Source organism: Colobus angolensis, unplaced genomic scaffold, assembly GCF_000951035.1.
Source record: "Colobus angolensis palliatus isolate OR3802 unplaced genomic scaffold, Cang.pa_1.0 Scaffold393, whole genome shotgun sequence".
Lineage (NCBI taxonomy): Eukaryota > Metazoa > Chordata > Mammalia > Primates > Cercopithecidae > Colobus > Colobus angolensis.
In genome coordinates, this window is record NW_012117299.1 from 1,461,951 (window position 1) to 1,482,319 (window position 20,369).

The window sequence follows — 20,369 nt, forward strand, 5'->3', positions numbered from 1 at the left end:
GCAGGTCAGTTCTTGGGTCCCTGGTCAGCATGTTTGGTGCCGACTGTGGCTGAGGTAGGTGGCAGGAAACAATGGGTGGGTTCTCAGGTCACTGGATGGTGTACTTGGGCATTGGCAATGGTGAGTGGGGTGGGCTAGTACTTAGGCCCCTTGAAGGTATGTGTGGGCTGTGGTAGTAGCAGTGGATAGGGAAGCCCTGTCTTTAGGCACAGTATTGTGCGGGCAGGTCCTGGTGGCAGCAGATTGGGTGGGCCTGTTCTTTCTTCCTGGGACAGTGCCTGCGGATACTGTTTGGAGGGGACAGGGTACACCTGTCCTTCCTTGGGTCCCTAGGTGGTGTGCATGGGTGTTGGCTGTAGCCATAGTGGTGGGTGGTGGCAGCTGTTTTTCAAGTTATTGGTGCTGTTGGGCACTGGCAGCAATGAGTGGGCCTGGCCAGTACTCATGCTTCTGGACAGCATGAACATGGGCTTGTCTCAGGCCCTGTACTGTACATGTAAGCACTGGTGGCAGCAAATGAAGTGTTACTAGTTGGTTCTGGGATGACATGCTTGTGCGCTGTTTGGAGTAGGCAGGTCACACTTGTCTTTAGGCACCTGGATGGTGGGTATGGGTGCTGATGGTGGTGATGAGCTGGGCAGGCCTCCATAGATGTACTTTATCATGTTGGAGAATTTCCTTTCTCTTCTTAATTTGGTAATGGCTTTCAAAATAATGTTTGTGTGTTTGAATTTCCTGCATTCTCATACTGTAATTTATGTTCTTTATTTTACTAATCAAATTTATTGGATAAATTCATATTTATATATTAAAGTAACTTTGCATTCCTGGGATAAATCTCCTTGATCTGATTTATAATACTCTTAATATGTTGCTGGATTCAGTTTTCTTGAGAATGGTTATGTTTGTATACAAGAGGGAGATTCATACATGGTTTTTTTTCTTGTACTGTCTTTTTCTGGTTTTGGTATCAGGCTAATACTGTCATAGAATGAGTTGGAAAACTTTCTCTCCTTCATTACTTTCTGGAAGAGTTTTTGGGGAAATTGATATTCATTCTTTTTTAAATATTCAGTTGAATTCATCAGTGAAGCCATCTGATCATGCACTTATAAGACAATTCAAGTTTTCTATTTACTCATTCGTTGAAACCGACTTTATTGATGTGTAATTTACGTAGAAGAACATATACCTATTTTAAATATAAATTTCTATGCTTTTTGTCAAGTGTACTAAATGATTTTTAAGATTCTAAAGTTTTTCATTGTAATAAAATAGACTTAACATAAATTTAATCATCTGAATCATTTTTAATTGTACTGTTTAATGTTATTAAATAAATTAATAATGTGCAGCCATCACCATCATCAATCTCCACAGTACTTTCCAGCTTGTAAAACTGAAACCCATTAAAAAAATAAATTCCCATTTCTCCCTCCGCCCCATTCCCCTTACGACCACCAGTTTACTGTTTGTTTTGATGATTTTAACTATTTAAAGCACCTCATATAGTATTTGTCTTTTTGTGACTGGCTAATTTCACTTAGCTTAATGTCCTCAAGGTTCATTCATGTTGTAGAATATGCCAGATTTTCTTCCTTTTGAAAGGTGAATAATTTTCCATTGTATTTATGTGCCACATTTTGTTTCTATATTTATTCATCTGTGGGCACTTGGTTTACTTTAATATTTTAGCGATTGTTAACATGAGTATACAAATATCTCAGCTCCCTGTTTTTAATTCTTTTGGGTGTATATCCAGAAGTGGAATTGCTTGATCTTATAGTAATTATATTTTTAATTTCTTCAGCAACTGCTGTATTATTTTCTTCAGTGGCCGTACCTCATTTTGTGTTCTTGCTAGCTACTTTACAGTTTCTTCACATCCACGTCAACACTTGTTACTTTTTTTTTTTTTTTTTAATTTATAGTAGCCATCCTAATGGTATGAAGTGGTATTTCATTGTAGTCTTAATTGCATTTTCCTATTTATAAATGATACAAAGCATCTTTTTATGTATTTATTAGAGATTCATATATCTTCTTTGGAGAAATGGCTACACAAGCCCTATGCTTATTTTTAAATTGTTTTATTTGGTTTTTTATTGTTGAGCTTTAGGATATTTTTTTCTTTTTTTGAGACTGGGTCTTGCTGTGTTGCCTAGGCTGGAGTGCACCGGCATGATCACATAGCTCACTGTAGCCTCAGTCTCCTGGGCTCAAGCTCTCCCACCTCAGCCTCCCAAGTAGCTAGGACTACAGGCACATGCTACCATGTGGCTATTTTATTTTTTATTCCTTTTTTAGAAATTTAAAATCATTAAAATTTTTTTTTTTTTGTGGGTACATAGTAGGTGTATGTATTTATGGGCTATATGAGATGTTTTGATATATAGGCAGGCAATGTGAAGTAAGCACATCATGGAGAATGGGGTATCCATCCCCTCAAGCATTTATCCTTTGAGTTACAAACAATCCAATTACATTCTTTAAGGTATTTAAAAATATATGATTAAGTAATATTGACTGTATTACTCTATTATACTATCAATAGTAGGTTTTATTCATTCTTTCTATTTTTATAGCCATTAACTGTCCCCACTCTTTCTATTTTTATTATAGCCATTAACTGTCCCCACCTGCCCCTCAGCCCCCTAGTTCTCTTCCCAGCCTCTAGTAACCATCCTTCTACTCTCTAGCTCCATGAATTCAATTGTTTTGATTTTTAGATCTGACAAATAAGTGAGAACATGTGATGTTTGTCTTTCTTGTTTCACTTAACCTAATGATCTCCAATCCCATCTATGTTGTTGCACATGATTGAATCTCATTTTCTTGTATGACTGAATATACTCCATTGTATATATGTGCTACATTTTATTTATCCATTTATCTGTTAATTGACGCTGAGATCACTTCCAAATCTACTAATTTCCTTTTTTGGTGTATACCAGCAGTGGGATGGCTGGAGCATATGGTAGTTCAATTTTCAGCTTTTTGAGGAACCTCCAACCTGTTTTCCATAGTGATTATATTAATTTACATTCCCACCTAAAGTGTGTAAGTGTTCCCTTTTCTCCACATCCTCACGAGCATTTGTTATTGCCTGTTTTTTGGCTATAAGCCATTTTAACTGGGGTGAGATGATATCTCATTGTAGTTTTGATTTGCATTTCTCTAATGATCAGTGATGTTGAACACCTTTTCATATGCCTGTTTGTCATTTGTATATCTTTTTTTGGAAAAATATCTATTCAAATCTTTTGCCTATTTTTTGATCACATTATTAGATTTTTTTCCTGTAGGGTTGTTTGGACTCCTTATATATTCTGGTTATTGATACCTTGTCAGATGGGTAGTTTGCAAATACTTTCTCACATTCTGTGGGTTGTCTCTGTACTTTGTTGATTGTACCCTTTCATGTACAGAAGCTTTTTAAGTTGATGTGATCCTATTTATCCAGTTTTCTTTTGTTGTCTGTGCTTGTCGGGTATTGCTGAAGAAATATTAGCCCAGACCAATGTCCTGGAGATTTTCCCCAGTGTTTTCTTGTAGTAGTTTCATAGTTTGAGGTTTCAGATTCAGTCTTTAATCCATTTTGATTTGTTTTTTGTATATGTTGAGAGATAGGGGTCTAGTTTATTCTTTTGCCTATCAATATTCAGTTTTCCCAGGATCACTTAATGAAGAGGTGTCTTTCCTTCAGTGTATGTTCTTGGCACCTGTGTCAAAAATGAGGTCACTGTAGGTGTATGGGTTTGTTTCTGGGTTCTCTATTTTGTTCCATTGGTCTATGTGTTTGTTTTTATGGCATTTCCGTGCTGTTTTGGTTAGTATAGCTCCGTAGTATAATATGAAGTCAGGTAATGTGATTCCTCCAGTTTTGTTCTTTGTGCTTAGGATAACTTTACCTATTCTGGGTCTTTTGTGATTCCATGTAAATTTTAGGATTATTTTTTCTATTTCTGTGAAGAATGTCACTGGTGTTTTGATGGGGATTGCATTTAATCTGTAGATTGCTTTGGGTCGCCTGGAGATTTTCACAATATTGATTCTTTGAATCCATGAACATGAAGTAATTTTCCAGTTTTTGGTGTTCTTGTCATAAAATGTTCTTTTTCTGTTGTGCCTCTGCCAGGTTTTGGTATCAGGGTGATACTGGACTCATAAAATGAGTTAGGGAGATTTCCCTCTTTTTCTGTTGATTGGAATAGTTTCAGAAGGAATGGTACCAGCTCCTCTTTGTATTATCTCTGATAGAAGCTGATTTTCTCTGGTAATATGATTTGGTTTATTGCTTTTTATTTTTTGCATATCCATTGTATGTTTTTTGGTTTGAGGTTACCATCAGGCTTGCAAATACTATCTTCTTACCCTTTATGTTAACCTGATGATAACACTATTTGCATAACAACAAGCAAAATGAAACAATAAAAACTCTATGCCTTAATTTTGTCCCCCTGCTTTTTAACTTTTTTTGTTTCTATTTATATCTTTATTGTATTGACTGTCTTGAAAAGTTATTGTAGTTATTATTTTTGAAAATTTTAGGCCAATATCTCTGATAAAATCAGTGCGAAAATCCTCAGTAAAACATGGGCAAACTGAATCCAGCAGCACATCAAAAAGCTTATCCACCATGATCAAGTCTGCTTCATCCCTGGGATGTAAGGCTGGTTCAACATATACAAATCAATAAATGTAATCCATCACATAAACAGAACCAACAACAAAAACCACATGATCATCTCAACAGATGCAGAAAAGGCCTTTGACAAATTCAACAGCCCTTCATGCTAAAAACTCTCAATAAACTAGGCATTGATGGAACGTATCTCAAAATAATAAGAGCTATTTATGACAACCCCACAGCCAATATCATACTGAATCGGCAAAAGCTGGAAGCATTCCCTTTGAAAACCAGCACAAGACAATGATGCCCTCTCTCACCACTCCTATTCAACATAGTATTGGAGGTTCTGGCCAGGGCAGTCAGGCAAGAGGAAGAAATAAAGGATAGTCAGATAGGAAAAGAGGAAGTCAGATTGTCTTTGCTTACAGATGACATGATTGCATCGTCTCAGCCCCAAATCTCCTTAATCTGATAAGCAACTTCAGCAAAGTCTCAGGATACAAAATCAATGTGCAAAAATCACAAGCATTCCTATACACCAATAACAGACAAACAGAGAGCCAAATCATGAGTGAACTCCGTTCATAATTGCTACAAAGAGAATAAAATACCTAGGAATCCAACTTACATGGGATGTGAAGGACCTCTTCAAGGAGAACTACAAACCACTGCTCCAGGAAATAAAAGAGGACACAAACAAATGGAAAAACATTCCATGCTCATGGATAGGAAGAATCAATATTGTGAAAATGGCCATACTGCCCAAAGTTATAGATTCAGTGCTATCTCCATCGAGCTACCACTGACTTTCTTCACAGAATTGGAAAAAAACTAAAGTTCATATGGAACCAAAAAAGAGCCCGCATTGCCAAGACAATCCTAAGCAAAAAGAACAAAGCTGGAGGCATCATGCTACCTGACTTCAAACTATACTGCAAGGCTACAGTAACCAAAACCTCATGGTACTGGTACCAAAACAGAGATATAGACCAATGGAACAGAACAGAGACCTCAGAAATAACACCACACATCTATAACCATCTGATCTTGGACAAACCTGGCAAAAGCAACGGGGAAAGGATTCCCTATTTAATAAATGGTGTTGGGTAAACTGGCTAGCCATATGCCGAAAGCTGAAAGTGGACTCCTTCCTTACACTTTATACAAAAATTATCTCAATATGTATTAAAGACTTAAATGTAAGACCTAATATAAAATCCCTAGAAGAAAACCTAGGCAGTACCATTCAGGACATAGGCATGGGCAAAGATTTCATGACTAAAACACAAAAAGCAATGAGAACAAAAGCCAAAATAGACAAATGGGATCTAATTAAACTAAAGAGTTTTTGCACGGCAAAAGAAACTGTCAGAAGAGTGAACAGGCAACCTATGGAATGGGAGAAAATTTTTGCAATCTATCCATCTGACAAAGGGCTAATACCCAGAATCTACCAAGAACTTAAACAAATTTACAAGAAAAAAAAAGAACACCATCAAAAAGTGGGCAAAGGGTATGAACAGACACTTCTCAAGGGAAGACATTTATGCAGCCAACAAACTTCTGAAAAAAAAATGCTCATCATCACTGGTCATTTGAGAAATGCAAATTAAAACCACAATGAGATACCATCTCACGCCAGTTAGAATGTCAATCATTAAAAAGTCAGGAAACAACAGATGCTGGAGAGGATGTGGAGAAATAGGAACACTTTTACACTGTTGGTGGGAGTGTAAATTAGTTCAACCATTGTGGAAACAGTGTGGTGACTCCTTAAGGATGTAGAACTAGAAATACCATTTGACCTAGCAATCCCACTACTAGGTATATACTCAAAGGGTTATAAATCATTCTACTATAAAGACACATGCACATGTATGTTTATTGCAGCACTATTCACAATAGCAAAGACTTGGAACCAACCCAAATGCCCATCAATGATAGACTGGATAAAGAAAATATGGCACATATGCACCATGCAACACTATGTAGCCATAAAAAAGGATGATTTCATGTCCTTTGCCAGAACATGGATGAAACTGGAAACCATCATTCTCACAAAAGTAACACAGGAAGAGAAAACCAAACACTGCATATTCTTACTCATTAGTGGGAGTCGAACAATGAGAACACATGGACACAGGGCAGGGAACATCACACACCAGGACCTGTTGTGGGGTGGGGACGGGGGGAGGGATAGCGTTAGGAGAAATACCTAATGTAAATGACGAGTGCATGAGTGCAGCAAACCACCATGGCACATGTATACCTGTGTAAGAAACCTGCATGTTGTGCGCAGGTACCCCAGACCTTAAAGTACAATAATAAAAAATAAAAAATTTATTTGATATTCTTTTCTTCAAAAGAAAAGAAAAAGAAAAAGGAATTCTGTGCTGATGCATTGTACTTCAATGAAATCAGAGGTGCATTTTGCCAGGTTCCACAGAAATTCAATTTTGCATGTATTGAAGTAATTATGTGGTTTTTGTCCTTAGTTCTGTATATGTGATGAATCAATTTTTTTTTGGAGACAGGGTCTTGCTCTGTCACCCAGCCTGGAATTCAGTGTTGCTATCTGGGATTGCTGCAACCGCCACCTCCTGGGTTTAAGCAATTCTCGTGCTTTAGCTTCCTAAGTAGTTGAAGGTGTGCACCACCACTCCCAGTTAATTTTTTGTATTTTTAGTAGAGATGGGGTTTTGCCATGTTGCCCAGGCTAGTCTCAAACTCCTGAGCTCAGGCAATCCTCTTGCCTTGGTCTCCCCAAGTGCTAAGACTACAGGTGTGAGCAACTGCACCTGGCCTCAAACTTCTGATTTGCATATGTTGAACCACCCTTTCATTCCCAGGTATAAAGCCTGCTTTTTGATATGCTTTTTGATATGCTGCTGGATTTGATTTGCCTGTGTTTTGTTGAGGACTTTTGTGTTGATATTCATAAAGGATATTGGCCTTACATTTTTCATTTTGTCTCTGCCAAGTTTTGTATCAGAATGACACAGGCCTCATAGGATGAGTTGGGGATGTTAGCTAGTTATTATGCAGACTTGTTTCTGTAGTTGTTTTATAGTGTCACTGGTCTGTGTACTTCAGTGTGTTTTCCTAGTGGCTGGTAACATTGTTTCCTTTCCATATTTAGTGCTTCTTTCAGGAGCTCTTCCAAGGCAGGTTGCATGGTAACCATTTTCCTCGGCTTTTGCTTGTCTCAAAAGAGTCTTATTAGACCGGGTGCCGTGGCTGACGCCTGTAATCCCAGCACTTTGGGAGGCTGAGGTGGGAGGATCACTTGAGGTCTGGAATTCAAGACCAGCCTGGCCAACATGGTGAAACCCTGTCCCTACTGAAAATAAAAAAATTAGCTGGGCATGGTGGCAGGTGCCTGTAATCCCAGCTACTCAGGAGGCTGAGGCAGGAGAATCACTTGAGCCCAGGAGGCAGAGGTTGCAGTGAGCCTGATTGCGCCACTGCACTCCAGCCTGGGCGACAGAGCTAGACTGCATCTCAAAAAAAAAAAAAAATCTTATTTCTCCTTGTTTATGAAGCTTAGTTTGGCTGGATATAAAATTCTGGGGTGGAATTTATTTTCTTTAAGAACATTGAATACTGTTCCCTAATCTGTTCTGGCTTTTGTGGTTTCTGCTGAGATGTCTGCTGTTAGTCTGATGGGCTTCCCTTTGTAGATGACCTGACCTTTTTAGCTGCCTGTAACATTTTTTCTTTCATTTCGACCTTGGAGAATCCTATGATTACGTGTCTTTGAGATGATCTTGTGAAATATCTTACTCGGGTTCTCTGCTAGGCCTCTCTAGCTAGGTTGGGGAAGTTCTCATGGGTGACAGAACTCATTAATGATAAGTTGGGGAATGTTGGCCTCTCTGATTAGGTTGGGGAATTTCTCATGGACGATATTCAGAAATATGTTTTCCATGTTGGTTACCATCTCTCCATCTTTTTCAGGTACACTAGTGAGTTGTAGATTTAGTCTCTTTACATAATCCCTTATTTCTCGGAGGTTTTGTTTCTTTCCATTCTTTTTTCTCTATTTTTGTCCGACTGTCTTATTTCTGTCTTATTTCAGAAAGTCAGTCTTTAGGCACTGAGATTCTTTGCTCCACTTGGTCTATTCTGCTATTAATACTTGTGATTGCATTATGAAATTCTTGTATATTTTTCAGCTGTATCAGCTTGATTGGTTTCTTTGTGTACTGACTATTTTGTCTGTCAGCTCCTGCATTGTTTTATTATGATTCTTAGCTTCCTTGGATTGGTTTTCAACATACTCTTGCATCTCAATGATCTTCATTCGTACGCATATTCTGAATTCTATTCTGTCATTTCAGCCATCTCAGCCTAGTTCAGAACCCTTGCTGGAGAGATGGTTTGGTTCTTTGGAAGAAAGAAGGCACTCGGGCTTTTTGAGTTGTCAGTGTTCTTTTGCTGGTTCTTTCTCATCTTTGTGGCCTCATGTTCCTTCAGTCTTTGAATTTGCTAACCTTTGGGTAGAGTCTTTTTCTTTTATCTTATTTGATGACCTTGAGGGTTTGATTGTGGTATAAGGTGGAGTCAGCCAACTGGCTTTGTTTCTGGAAGGTTTTGAGGTACCACCACTCAGCTCCCAACTCCTCCTGGACTGTGTGCTTCAACTCTGTGGGACTTGTATCAGACCCCAACTTTGTTCTTTGGTACCTCAAGGTTAGGAATCCACTGTTCTGGGGGGCTGAGGTGCTCCTGGACTGCTGGTCACTACTCACCAATGGGTGGTGTCAGCCAAACATTTCATAGTGCAGTGGCAGCTGGATATATCCTCATTTGCATGTGCCAGCAGCAGTGGCAGTGTATTAGTGTGTTCTTAGGCTGCTGATAAAGCCATACCCTTGACTGAGTAATTTATAAAGAAAAAGAGGTTTAATGGACTCACAGTTCCATGTGGCTTTGCGGGGACTCACAATTATGGCAGAAGGTGAAAGGAACGTCTTACATGGTGGTGGACAAGAGGGAATGAAAACCAAGTGAAAGGGGTTTCCCTTTATAAAACCATTAGATCTCATGAGATGTATTCACTTCCATGAGAACAGTATGGGGAAACTGCCCTTATGATTCAGTGAACTCCCGCTAGGTCCCTCCCACAACACATGGGAAGATGAGATTTGGGTGGGGACACAGCCAAACCGTAGCACACAGTGTGGCCCAGTGCATGTCCGTTGGCTCTGGCAGGGTGCTAGTGGCGGCCAGGGTGCCTGCCTTCATGTGAGTGTTCACCACAGTGGCAGAGGCAGTGTGGCTGGCGGGGTAGCAGGAATCCCTGCTGGTGACTGTGTGGGTGGTTGTGCTGTTGGTGGTGTTGGCACTGGTGTGGTGGTGCTGGTGCGTACAGGTCTTTGTGCTTTCTCTGTGTGCTGTAGGCAGGGATGGTTGCTCAGGGTGGGGGAAGGTGTGCTGTTCTTTGTGCCTGGCTTCACTTCCTGGCAGTGTTGGTGCAAGGGTGAGGTACTTCTGGGGCCAAGGTTGGCTGGCTCTGTGCTCGCCATGGCTTGCACTGCAATGGTGGTCAGTGGGAGAGGGGGATGGACTGCACTCCCACAGTGGCAGGGCAGGGTGCATGCACAGTCACATGCTGCTGGGGCAAGGAAAGCAAAACCTTGCTGCACACATCTACATCAGCAAAGCAATGTGCGGGGTGGAGGAGGGGGGGTTGCCATGGGCCCAGGGGAAGCTTCAGTGTGTGGAGGGAGTGGCAGGCTTGTGCATGGTTTTAGGGGCCACCCCACTGGAACTCTCTCCCTGTTAGGCAGGTCCTCCAGTGCAGGAGCTGTGATACAGGACCCCAGGGCATCCAGTGCTGCCCTGCAAGCAGACTCCACCAGACTGCGGCCCTGGAAGTGGCCACAGACCAAGGATGGTCAGGTCAGACTGGCCTTGTTTCATAGGCAAGACAACCCTGCAGAGTTCAGGTCCAACAGTTCCCCTAGGGCTGGTCTCTTATGGGAGCAAGTCGAGCCTAGGGTGATGGCCTTCACTGGCCATGCTCTGCTACGGACTCTCCTGCACCAAACCTTCTAGGCTCCACATCAGCTGGTGTGCTGCTCCTACCACTTCTCTAAGCAGCTCTCCCTGTCAACTCAAGTGTCTGTGGTGGTTGAGGGGTCTCCTCCTGCTGGGATTCTGAGACCCTTCAGGAGAGTGGATTGCTCCTTGCCAGTTCAACTTACCCGTTGCCCCCCAGAGTCACTGGGGGCTATGAATGAGTCCTGGTACATGGTAGCCCTGTGCAAAGTTCTCACCTTCCTCCCTCTTCAGCCTGGCTTCTGTGTCTTCCCTCCATCCAGTCTCTGTGCCTTCCCTCTGAAGATCTATTAGGAGTGCACCCATCGTCTTGGTCCCTTCGTGGTAGCTATTCCACCTGGCTGCATCTAGTCAGCCATTGTGTTGGGAGCCTGTTTTCGTTTCTTTTGGGTCAATACCTAGGAGTTGGATTGCTAGGTCATATGGTAGGTGCATTCTTAACTTCGTAAGAAACTGTCAGACTTCTGTAAGTGATTGTGCCGTATTACATTCCCACCAGTAGCCGTGTAGGAGGGTTTCATTTTCTCCACACCCCTGCCAGCACTTATGTGGTCAGCCTCTTTATCATCATCCTTGCTAACGGAGGTGTAGTAGTATCTCTTTGTGGTTTTAATTGCATTTCCTTGATGACTGATGATGTTGAACATTTTTTCATGTGCTTTATTGGACTTTAAAAAATCTTCTCTAGAATATCTGTTGAATTTCTTTTGCTTCTTCCTCCTTTTTAAAACTTTTTTTTTTACAGACCAGAAAGATAAGATTAATAATATTGAACGTCTTTTTGTATGCATGTTGGCCATTTGTGCGCTTTTTTGGTGAAGTGTCCAAATGTTTTCTCCATTTTTTTTGAAGGACAAGAAATACTCTAAATAAAATTATGACAAAAGACATGAAAACAATGCCTTCATCCCAATTGTTAGTTTATTTTCTAGAATCAAAATACAGGACTCCAAGTCTGAGGGGGGATTCTTTTCTCTGATATCTGAATTTATTTGGTCAAGCTTTGTGATTAAGTCATGTTTATATATTCATTGATAAACTACTTTTGTTGAAAAATTTTAAAAAATTGAGGTTTTCTGGAAAATCAGTGTATTTTTTTATTAATAGGCAAAAAACATTATTTTTTTTCTGCTGTGATTATGTTGGGTCTTCCTACAATTATAAAATTTCTCATATGTAAAACTGAAAAGATACAGTATATTTCTTATTTTTTCTTATTTTTTAGGAATGCTATTTTTTAAAGAATCTGAGTATATGGATCAATGATCATTTCCCTTCAAAAAAATTAAGTGAGTGTTAGTATAATGGTTTGGAGCTTTCCAAGGGACATTTTGTGAATAGATAATTGGATGGTTCTAAAAAGCCTAGGCAAGTAACAGGAACCAGCCTACCTAAATATATAGATTGTTGGGTTAGGTGGAGTTCTCTGTTTAGCTGCCTTTTACTTTTCATTTTTACTGTGAAATATAATGTAACTAACAAAAAAATGACTGAAAGTTAAACAGTTCAATGAATCATTCATTAAATTTAATGTATTTTTAACAAGGTAGATTTTAACCACCACTGAGGAACAAAACAGAAAACTGCCTCAGAAGTTCTCAATCCCTGAACATGATAACCCTTTAAAAAAGCAGTCCCCAACCTTTTTTGGCACCAGGGACTGGTTTCATGGAAGACAGTTTTTCCATGGATGGGGTTGAGAGTGGAGGTGGGTGGGTGTTGTGGGGAGTGGTTTAGGCATGAAACTGTTCCACCTCAGATCATCAGGCTTTAGATTCTCATAAGGAGTGCACAAGTTAGATCCCTTGCATGTGAAGTTCACAATAGGGTTCGTGCTCCTATGTGAATCTAATGCTGCTGCTGATCTGACGGGAGGCAGAGCTCAGGCGGTAATGCTCGCTCACCCACTGTTCACCTCCTGCTGTGTGGCCCAGTTCCTAACAGGCCACAGACTGGTACAAGGCAGCCTGGGGGCTGGGGACCCCTGCTCTAACGATAACCACTCCCCTAACTTTCAAAGTAATTACTTTCTTATTTTTCTTGGATAGTATTGTTAGCTAAGTATATATCCCTAAATACTAAATTTAGGTTTTATTTTGCCTGGTTTGAATGTTGCTCTTTACTCTTAAGTTTCTCTTCTGGTATACAGAGAAATCTTATGACACTTATATGTTGTAGATGTTTAGAATTTTTTCACCTTATTAGTTTGGGGGAAAAAGATTACTGACTTCTGTTGCCGGATATTTTTAGTCAGACAAATTATAAGAAAGTCAAACATGAAATAAGTATTTTCGTGGAGAAGCCAAATTGTCCTTCTCATTTAGAGACTCACTATTAGAATAATCAATAAAATTACCAATGATTTGTTGTTTTCCAACGTAAATTCTTATTTGGTCTGAGTGAATAGAAAAATGACTTTTTCCCAACACTGAATAGTCTCATCTTTGAAATTATTAAAATTACCATGGAGATAATAATTTCCCCAGTAATTTAGCAAATACCTAAGTCATATAGTTTTTCCATTAGACTTAATTACATTTTATCCTTAAAATAAATTTCCTTAAAGTTTTGTTTGCATTTCTGTTTGGTCATTTAGAATTTTAAAATGTACAGTTGTAAAACTTATAAATAATAGACTGATAGTCTTTTTTTTTTTTTTTTTTTGGAGACGGAGTCTAGCTCTGTTGCCCAGGCTGGAGTGCAGTGGCGCGATCTCGGCTCACTGCAAGCTCTGCCTCCCGGGTTTACGCCATTCTCCTGCCTCAGCCTCCCGAGTAGCTGGGACTACAGGCGCCCGCCATCTCGCCCGGCTAGTTTTTTGTATTTTTTAGTAGAGACGGGGTTTCACCGTGTAGCTCAGGATGGTCTCGATCTCCTGACCTCGTGATCCACCCGTCTCGGCCTCCCAAAGTGCTGGGATTACAGGCTTGAGCCACCGCGCCCGGCCTAGACTGATAGTCTTTAAACATTTTGGCACATTTGCCATCTCTCGGTCTCTTTTTATGCATGTATATAGATGGGCATCACATATGTACATGTATACATACACGTATACATACATTTTGGGGGGAGCCATTTGAGAGTAAGTTGCAGGCATCATGGTATTTTATCTTCAGATACTTCAGCTTGGTTTTCCTAAGAACAATGACATTCTCTTACATAACAATTATAATATACTATCAAGAAAATTAACAGTAATTTCATATCATCATCTGCTATAAAATCTACAATCAGAATTTCCTGAGTGTTCCCAAAATGTCTTTTATTTATTTACTTTTAAATCTATTTGGCGAAAACCGCAGTTACTTTTGTACCTACCTAATAGAATCAAAATCAGGTTCCTGTGTTGTATTTGGTTATTATACCCCATTAGTCTCTTAATCTAGAAGAGTTCCCACCTGCTCTGCCCTTTTCCTTTTAACCATGACAATTGAGTTTTGAGGAGTCCAGACCAGTTCTGTAGAATGCCTCACAGTCTATATTTTTATTATTTTTCTGGGCTTACCCTTATGATTAGGGCCAGGTTACATTTTTGGCAGGAATATTTCATACCTGATGTCATGTACTTCTTATTGTACATATCAGGGGGTACATAATTTCTGGTTGTTTCACTCTTAGTAGTCCTATGTTTGATCACTTGCATAAGATGGTGCCTGCCAGATCTGTTCATTGTAAAGACACCTTTTCCTCTTTGCAATAATCATCTGTGAACTCAATTATCTGCGGAAAAAAAGGATATTTGTGGCATTATAAATGTGTTAATCTCACAGGGATGTCTTAACTGTAAGACAGCCTTACTGTGTTTCTTTAGTAAGCTTGTGTTCCCCCTCTCTACAATGATTATTTGAAAACTTTTTTCAAACCTACGTTCCTTTATCTTTCTTATCACTTTTAAGAGGTCTTGGTTCCTTCTCCTTCTTGGAAGGGTGAAAGGAATGCCTCTTCTCCTATCATAAACCAGTGTGGTGTGAAGCAGTTAAGAGGGCTGGCAAGAAATTTGAGAGTGTATGGTTCTGGATCCCATTTTCAATACTCACTTGTTTTGCTTAGATATTAATCAGTCTATCTTGGTCTCCTCAACTGCATGAGAAGAATAATTTTTAAGCCCCTCGTGGAGTGGTTGTGAGGATTAAATGAAATAAATTATTGTAAAATGCTTAGCACAGTGCCTGGTATATAGTACATGTTCAATAAATATTAGCACTTATGCAATTTCTTAGGAAACTTACTGTGTTAATTATCCTGCCTTCTGTGTCTTCAACCCTTACGTGCTTCCCATAAGCATTTAAACTTACGCAAATATTTCCTATCTTAAACTAGCTAATCAACCAATAACTGACTAAAAACCCTTTCCTGCTTCTCACATCTATTTTCAGGTCTTGTCTTATTTTCCACTTTCACAACCATATTTCTCCTTTGCTCCTTTCCCTTTACTGATCCCGCTGTGTTCTGGTTTCTGCTCCCACCATTCTACTAAACTACCTCTGATAAAGTCATCATTATCTCCGTAAATTAATTTTTATTACCTATTATTCCTAGTACTTCCATTTTATTCTTCATAAACATCAAAATGGTCTTTTAAAAATGTAGTTCTGATCTCACTGTTTCCTAATTAAGACTAGTTAATTTCTGTTGCTGTTGACATAAAGTCTCAGATCCTTAATATAGTTTGCTAAGTCCTGCCTAACTGCCCATTCCTAGACACATTACCTCTTTATTCTGAATACATGAGTCAGGTAAGTCCTTTAATTTCTTTGAAGAAGCTTTACTCATTTTCATTTTGTCCTGTTTTTTGGACCTTTCTCCGTTTTTTACTTGTTTTCTTTGGATAGTGCCTATCCTTCTTTGAGACTTCAGCTTTAAGGTCATATTCTCAGAAACTTGGCTCAGAAGAAATGCAACATCTGTATTTCTTCTTCATAGCACATATTATAATTCTAATTAAATAATGAATTGGTTTATTCTTCTCTGTAATGCACACCCCATGAAGGCAAAAACTCAACTATTTTGTTTGTAGTAGAAACTCCAGATTATACTAGCATAATTTTTTTGCTGGAAGATGTTCAGTAAGTGCTTGTAGAATGAATTATTGTTGATCCATGGAGATGTCACTCATTTATTTTAAAATAATTTTTAAACTGATAGCTTCACTTTTATTTATTTTTTATTTTTTATTTTTTAATTTTTTTTATTATACTTTAGGTTCTAGGGTACATGTGCACAACGTGCAGGTTTGTTACACATGTATACATGTGCCATGTTGGTATTTTTTCTTTTTCTTTTTTTTTTTTTTTGTGCAACATGTTTGGAGTTTTCAGTATGTTCTGTGGAAGTACCCTGCAGACTTTACCCTCTTCCTGCTAGGTGGTCTGGGGATATATACTCAAGTGGCTGCTGAAAACAAGTGTTTTTGTTTTGAGAGTTCCTGTTTTATCTTGAAAATACATGAACATATTGCTGTTTCTTAATATTCTTGTGTTCGTTAAGCAAGCAAACAAAAAGTGCCTAAAACTGTTGCATAGGTAGTAAAATAGACACTCTTCTGATTAAACATTTCACAGTACTTTCAGCCATTCCTCACTTGACATTGTTTTAAGTGCACTTGTAGCCTGTTCACACCACTGCAGAAACTATGTTCCATAGTTTTTGGAATTCCAGAACTAAACATAGTTATTCAAGTATTCAGCATAAAAATGTATTGAATGAGAAGATGGGTAAAACATGATGAGCAAAACTGTTGCTGGAACTGCTTGCATTTATCAGTCTTTTTTTTTTTGAAATTGGTATAGGTACAGTAAGATAAATGTTGTAAGTTGACCTATTTTAGAAATAAGGTAAAATTAAATCTGTATCTTAAGACTCTATAAGCTTAAGAATGTAAATGATGCAGTAGTGCACCCTTAGTTTTAATAATGTTTTCTGAATCAACAAATGCTAAAACAAAAACACATTTTTAAAGCAAATAGCGGTTACATCTGTGATGAGATCTGCAAATGAACACTGTCCTTCCACTAACATTGTTAATAAACATGAATGCATTGCCAGGAGTCTAGCAGATGTACATGTGTAATGATAGTTGTAGTATACTTGACAGAATTCTGAAGAAAATCTCAACTTAAGTGAAATAGACTTTACTTTTTAAGGTATCTTTCATAATAGTTGGGCATTTTTTCTTTTTTCTTAGGGTATTTACTACAGTTGCTTGAAGAACTGAAATTTAGAATTTCTGGAGATATTAGTTTGTGATGAATTCATGTATTCTACAATGTGTAGTACCATATATACTAATTATTTATGTGTATAACAGGCAACTCAAAGTTATGTTGACGAATGTCCTACGGACGGATTTAGGACGAAAATTCAGAAAGACCCTACCTAGAAACGATGCTAATTTATGTGATGCCAACAAGGTGCAATCAGACTCATTGCCTTCGACATCTGTTGACAGCCTAGAGACATGTCAAAAATTAGAACCTCTTCACCAAAGCCTTAATTTATCTGAAAGGTATGTTGTTCAGTATTGATTTTGTTCAACTTACCACATTTGAAATAATATGAATCCCATACTCCTAATGATAAAATTGTTGAAATGACCTCAAAGAAGATTTGCATATATAGGCATACCACACTCTAAAGCAAATCTTAAAGCTGACTATCTTAATTTACAAAGTTAGCTGATGTTTCTGTACTTCATTAAGCAGATTGACATGGAATTATATTTAAAAACAAGTATCATTAGTACATTTAACTTATTTTATTATAATTTGATTCGTGTACACATCTTTTTAGGGATTATTTTATGATTAAAATGAAGATACATACATATACGCGTGTGTATATGTATTATATGCATATAAATGTGTGTGTGTATATATGCATTTATATTTTCTTCATCTTTTTTTTTTTTTTTTTTTGAGGTGGAGTCTCGCTCGGTCCCCCAGACCGGAGTGCAGTGGCCGGATCTCAGCTCACTGCAAGCTCTGCCTCCCTGGTTTGCGCCATTCTCCTGCCTCAGCCTCCCGAGTAGCTGGGACTACAGGCGCCCGCTACCGCGCCCGGCTAGTTTTTTGTATTTTTTTAGTAGAGACGGGGTTTCACAGTGTTAGCCGGGATGGTCTCGATCTCCTGACCTCGTGATCCGCCCGTCTCGGCCTCCCAAAGTGCTAGGATTACAGGCTTGAGCCACCGCGCCCGGCCACATTTTCTTCATCTTTAACATCCTTTCAAAATTTTATCTAATCTAGATCCTAACCACTTTTGACTTTTGTGAGCTTGTATTTTAAATGAATTTTTAAAAAGGAGATGATGTTAAAATATTGCCTCTGGGTTTTTAATAGTAAATATTCAGTTTAATTTTGTAAAGTAACAAAACTGATTTTGTTTTGTATTTTTTCAAAGAATTACATGGGAGTTTGGGGCTGAAAACTAGGAATTAGCTGTAGGAATCTATAACAATATCTTTTATATATTACTATTTACAGTTTCAGCCATTAAATGAATGTTTTTGGGGGAAGGTACTTTATTTTCAGTTAGAATAACCTACAATTAGCTACACAAGTACTTTGGTTATATGGTCTGTAATGTGAATGACAGTAGGTAAGTGCTTGAAGCCAAGACTCAGATAAAAACTGCTAACTTTCAACACAGTTATTTTTAAAATAAAGGTAGAATTCTTGTCAAAACATCTGAACATATTATACATTAATTTTTAAGGAGGATACTTCTTTAAAAAAGGCAAAAATCATAAAACGCTAAGTTTATGAAGAAAAATCATAAAATGCTAAGTTTAATGAAGAAATTTCTTGTTAGCTTATACCTGATATACATTTAATTTTCTAAAACACTGTAAATCTTAGAGTCAGACAGCTTAGCATCAGTAGTTTATGAAGCAGCTTGCTCTCATTCTATATTCTAGCAGATTTTCTCCCCAGTACAGGTTAACTAATCTCTTACTGTACTGACAGATGTAAATAAAGGGGCTGCTTAAAGCAATGACCTTCTAATATCTTTTACTCTTTTGAAAGGAAGTTTTAAACTCTCTTCAAATGACAACAAACTCATGCATGTTCTCATCCTATGTCTATCCTTTTTCCAATCAGAGCAGTGTGGTGGTCCATTCTCTCAGAATAATAGTTTTACCACTAGGAAGTTTTAGCATATAGATTATGTGTTCATGAAATTTAAATATAATGTGAAGTAAAGAGTCCCAGTAAGATTCTAATTGGTTTTTTGCTGTGTTTTAAAATATTTGTTGTTTTTTGTTCAGTTAGTGGGTAAACTACCAGCTAGTCCAGACCTCTTTCCTCAGCTCCAGGTGTCCTAAACTCAACTTGTTGTAAAGTGAGAACCTCATCTTTTTTTTTTTTTTCTGACTTCTTTTTTTTTTTAAAAAAATATATTATACGTTAAGTTCTAGGGTACATGTGCACAACGTGCAGGTTTGTTACATATGTATACATGTTCCGTGTTGGTGTGCTGCACCCATTAACTTGTCATTTACATTAGGTATATCTCCTAATGCTATCCCTCTCCCCTCCCCCTCCCCACAATAGGCCCCGGTGTGTGATGCTCCCCTTCCTGTGTCCAAGTGATCTCATTAGAACCTCGTCTTTTCTCAAACTTGTACCTGTTTTTATATTCCCCCATCTGAGTGCTTGACACCACTTACAGATTTTAACTTGGGAATTGTCTTTGACTCCTCTTTTTTCCTTATCCTTATATCCAGTCATTTAACATAAATATATATATATATGTATTTTTGGGGGGGGTGGGGGCAGAAAATTAAACCTTATTTATTTTTAAAACCAAACCACTGGGAAAATATATCACAGCCTGGAAACAGTAAATGGACAGGCTCTATTATCATTTCACGTAATAAGTTGGTGAAAATACAATGAGGTTGATATCAAAACAGTAAGGTGCCATGCTAGGGCAGGAACACTGTGTTGCAACAGCCCCAGGCAGAAATGGCATTTGGTAATGGGTGCTGCCTCTCCTTTGCTTTAAAGGAGTCAGCTCATCCTAGCCCAAGTTGCTTACTTTTTCTTCCTTGAATTTCCTGTTGCCAGGGGTTTGTCTCAGTTGGGCTCTGTTAATTCAGGAGGCTAAGTACGCAATGCTAGGTTTAGGCTTTCATTCTATCTGTTCTATAAAATCCAGGTTTTTCCAAAACCAGTACTTCATAACTCTCTTATAATCAAGTAGCCAACTGCTCCTCTTTTACCGTTCATTTCTAGATACAAGTATATATCACAGTCAAAACCCCTTTCTCTTCCAAGGGGAAAGTGTTACTGCAAGATTATCCTTTCATTTTGCTACACACAGCCTCAGGGTCCATCAACCAGTAATTATGCTTCCCAGTAATTAGTGTGTCGTCGCCTCTCATGTTTTTGCACGGTCTCCAGGCTGAAAGATGCAGCATGTAATAATTTTAAGAAATGTACATCCACATCTTGATGCCCAGAAATGGGGATCCACAAGGAACCTTTCACAGTTCTTATCCAAACTAGTCTCCCTACCAATTCCACATCTTAAAATCAACTTGTATGCCCTTGTATAAATTAAACAAAACCAAGAAAACAAAGACCCAGAAAACTTTTTTCCCTTCTAAGTTAGTGACCTCATGGATTTTGTTTCACAGCTTATGGAAAATGGTGTGGTGACACTTCTGGTA

At 38.4% G+C, this 20,369-nt stretch overlaps 1 protein-coding gene across 1 annotated transcript in view; it reads left to right on the forward strand.

Annotated features, from left to right (window-relative positions):
* The window catches only part of SENP7 (SUMO1/sentrin specific peptidase 7), a 210,737-nt gene that overhangs the window by 85,264 nt on the left and 105,104 nt on the right, over positions 1-20,369 (forward strand). The window contains exon 5 of the mRNA XM_011955045.1: positions 17,004-17,201. Coding sequence (XP_011810435.1) covers positions 17,004-17,201 — 198 coding nt within the window. The remainder of the gene's footprint in view (positions 1-17,003; positions 17,202-20,369) is intronic.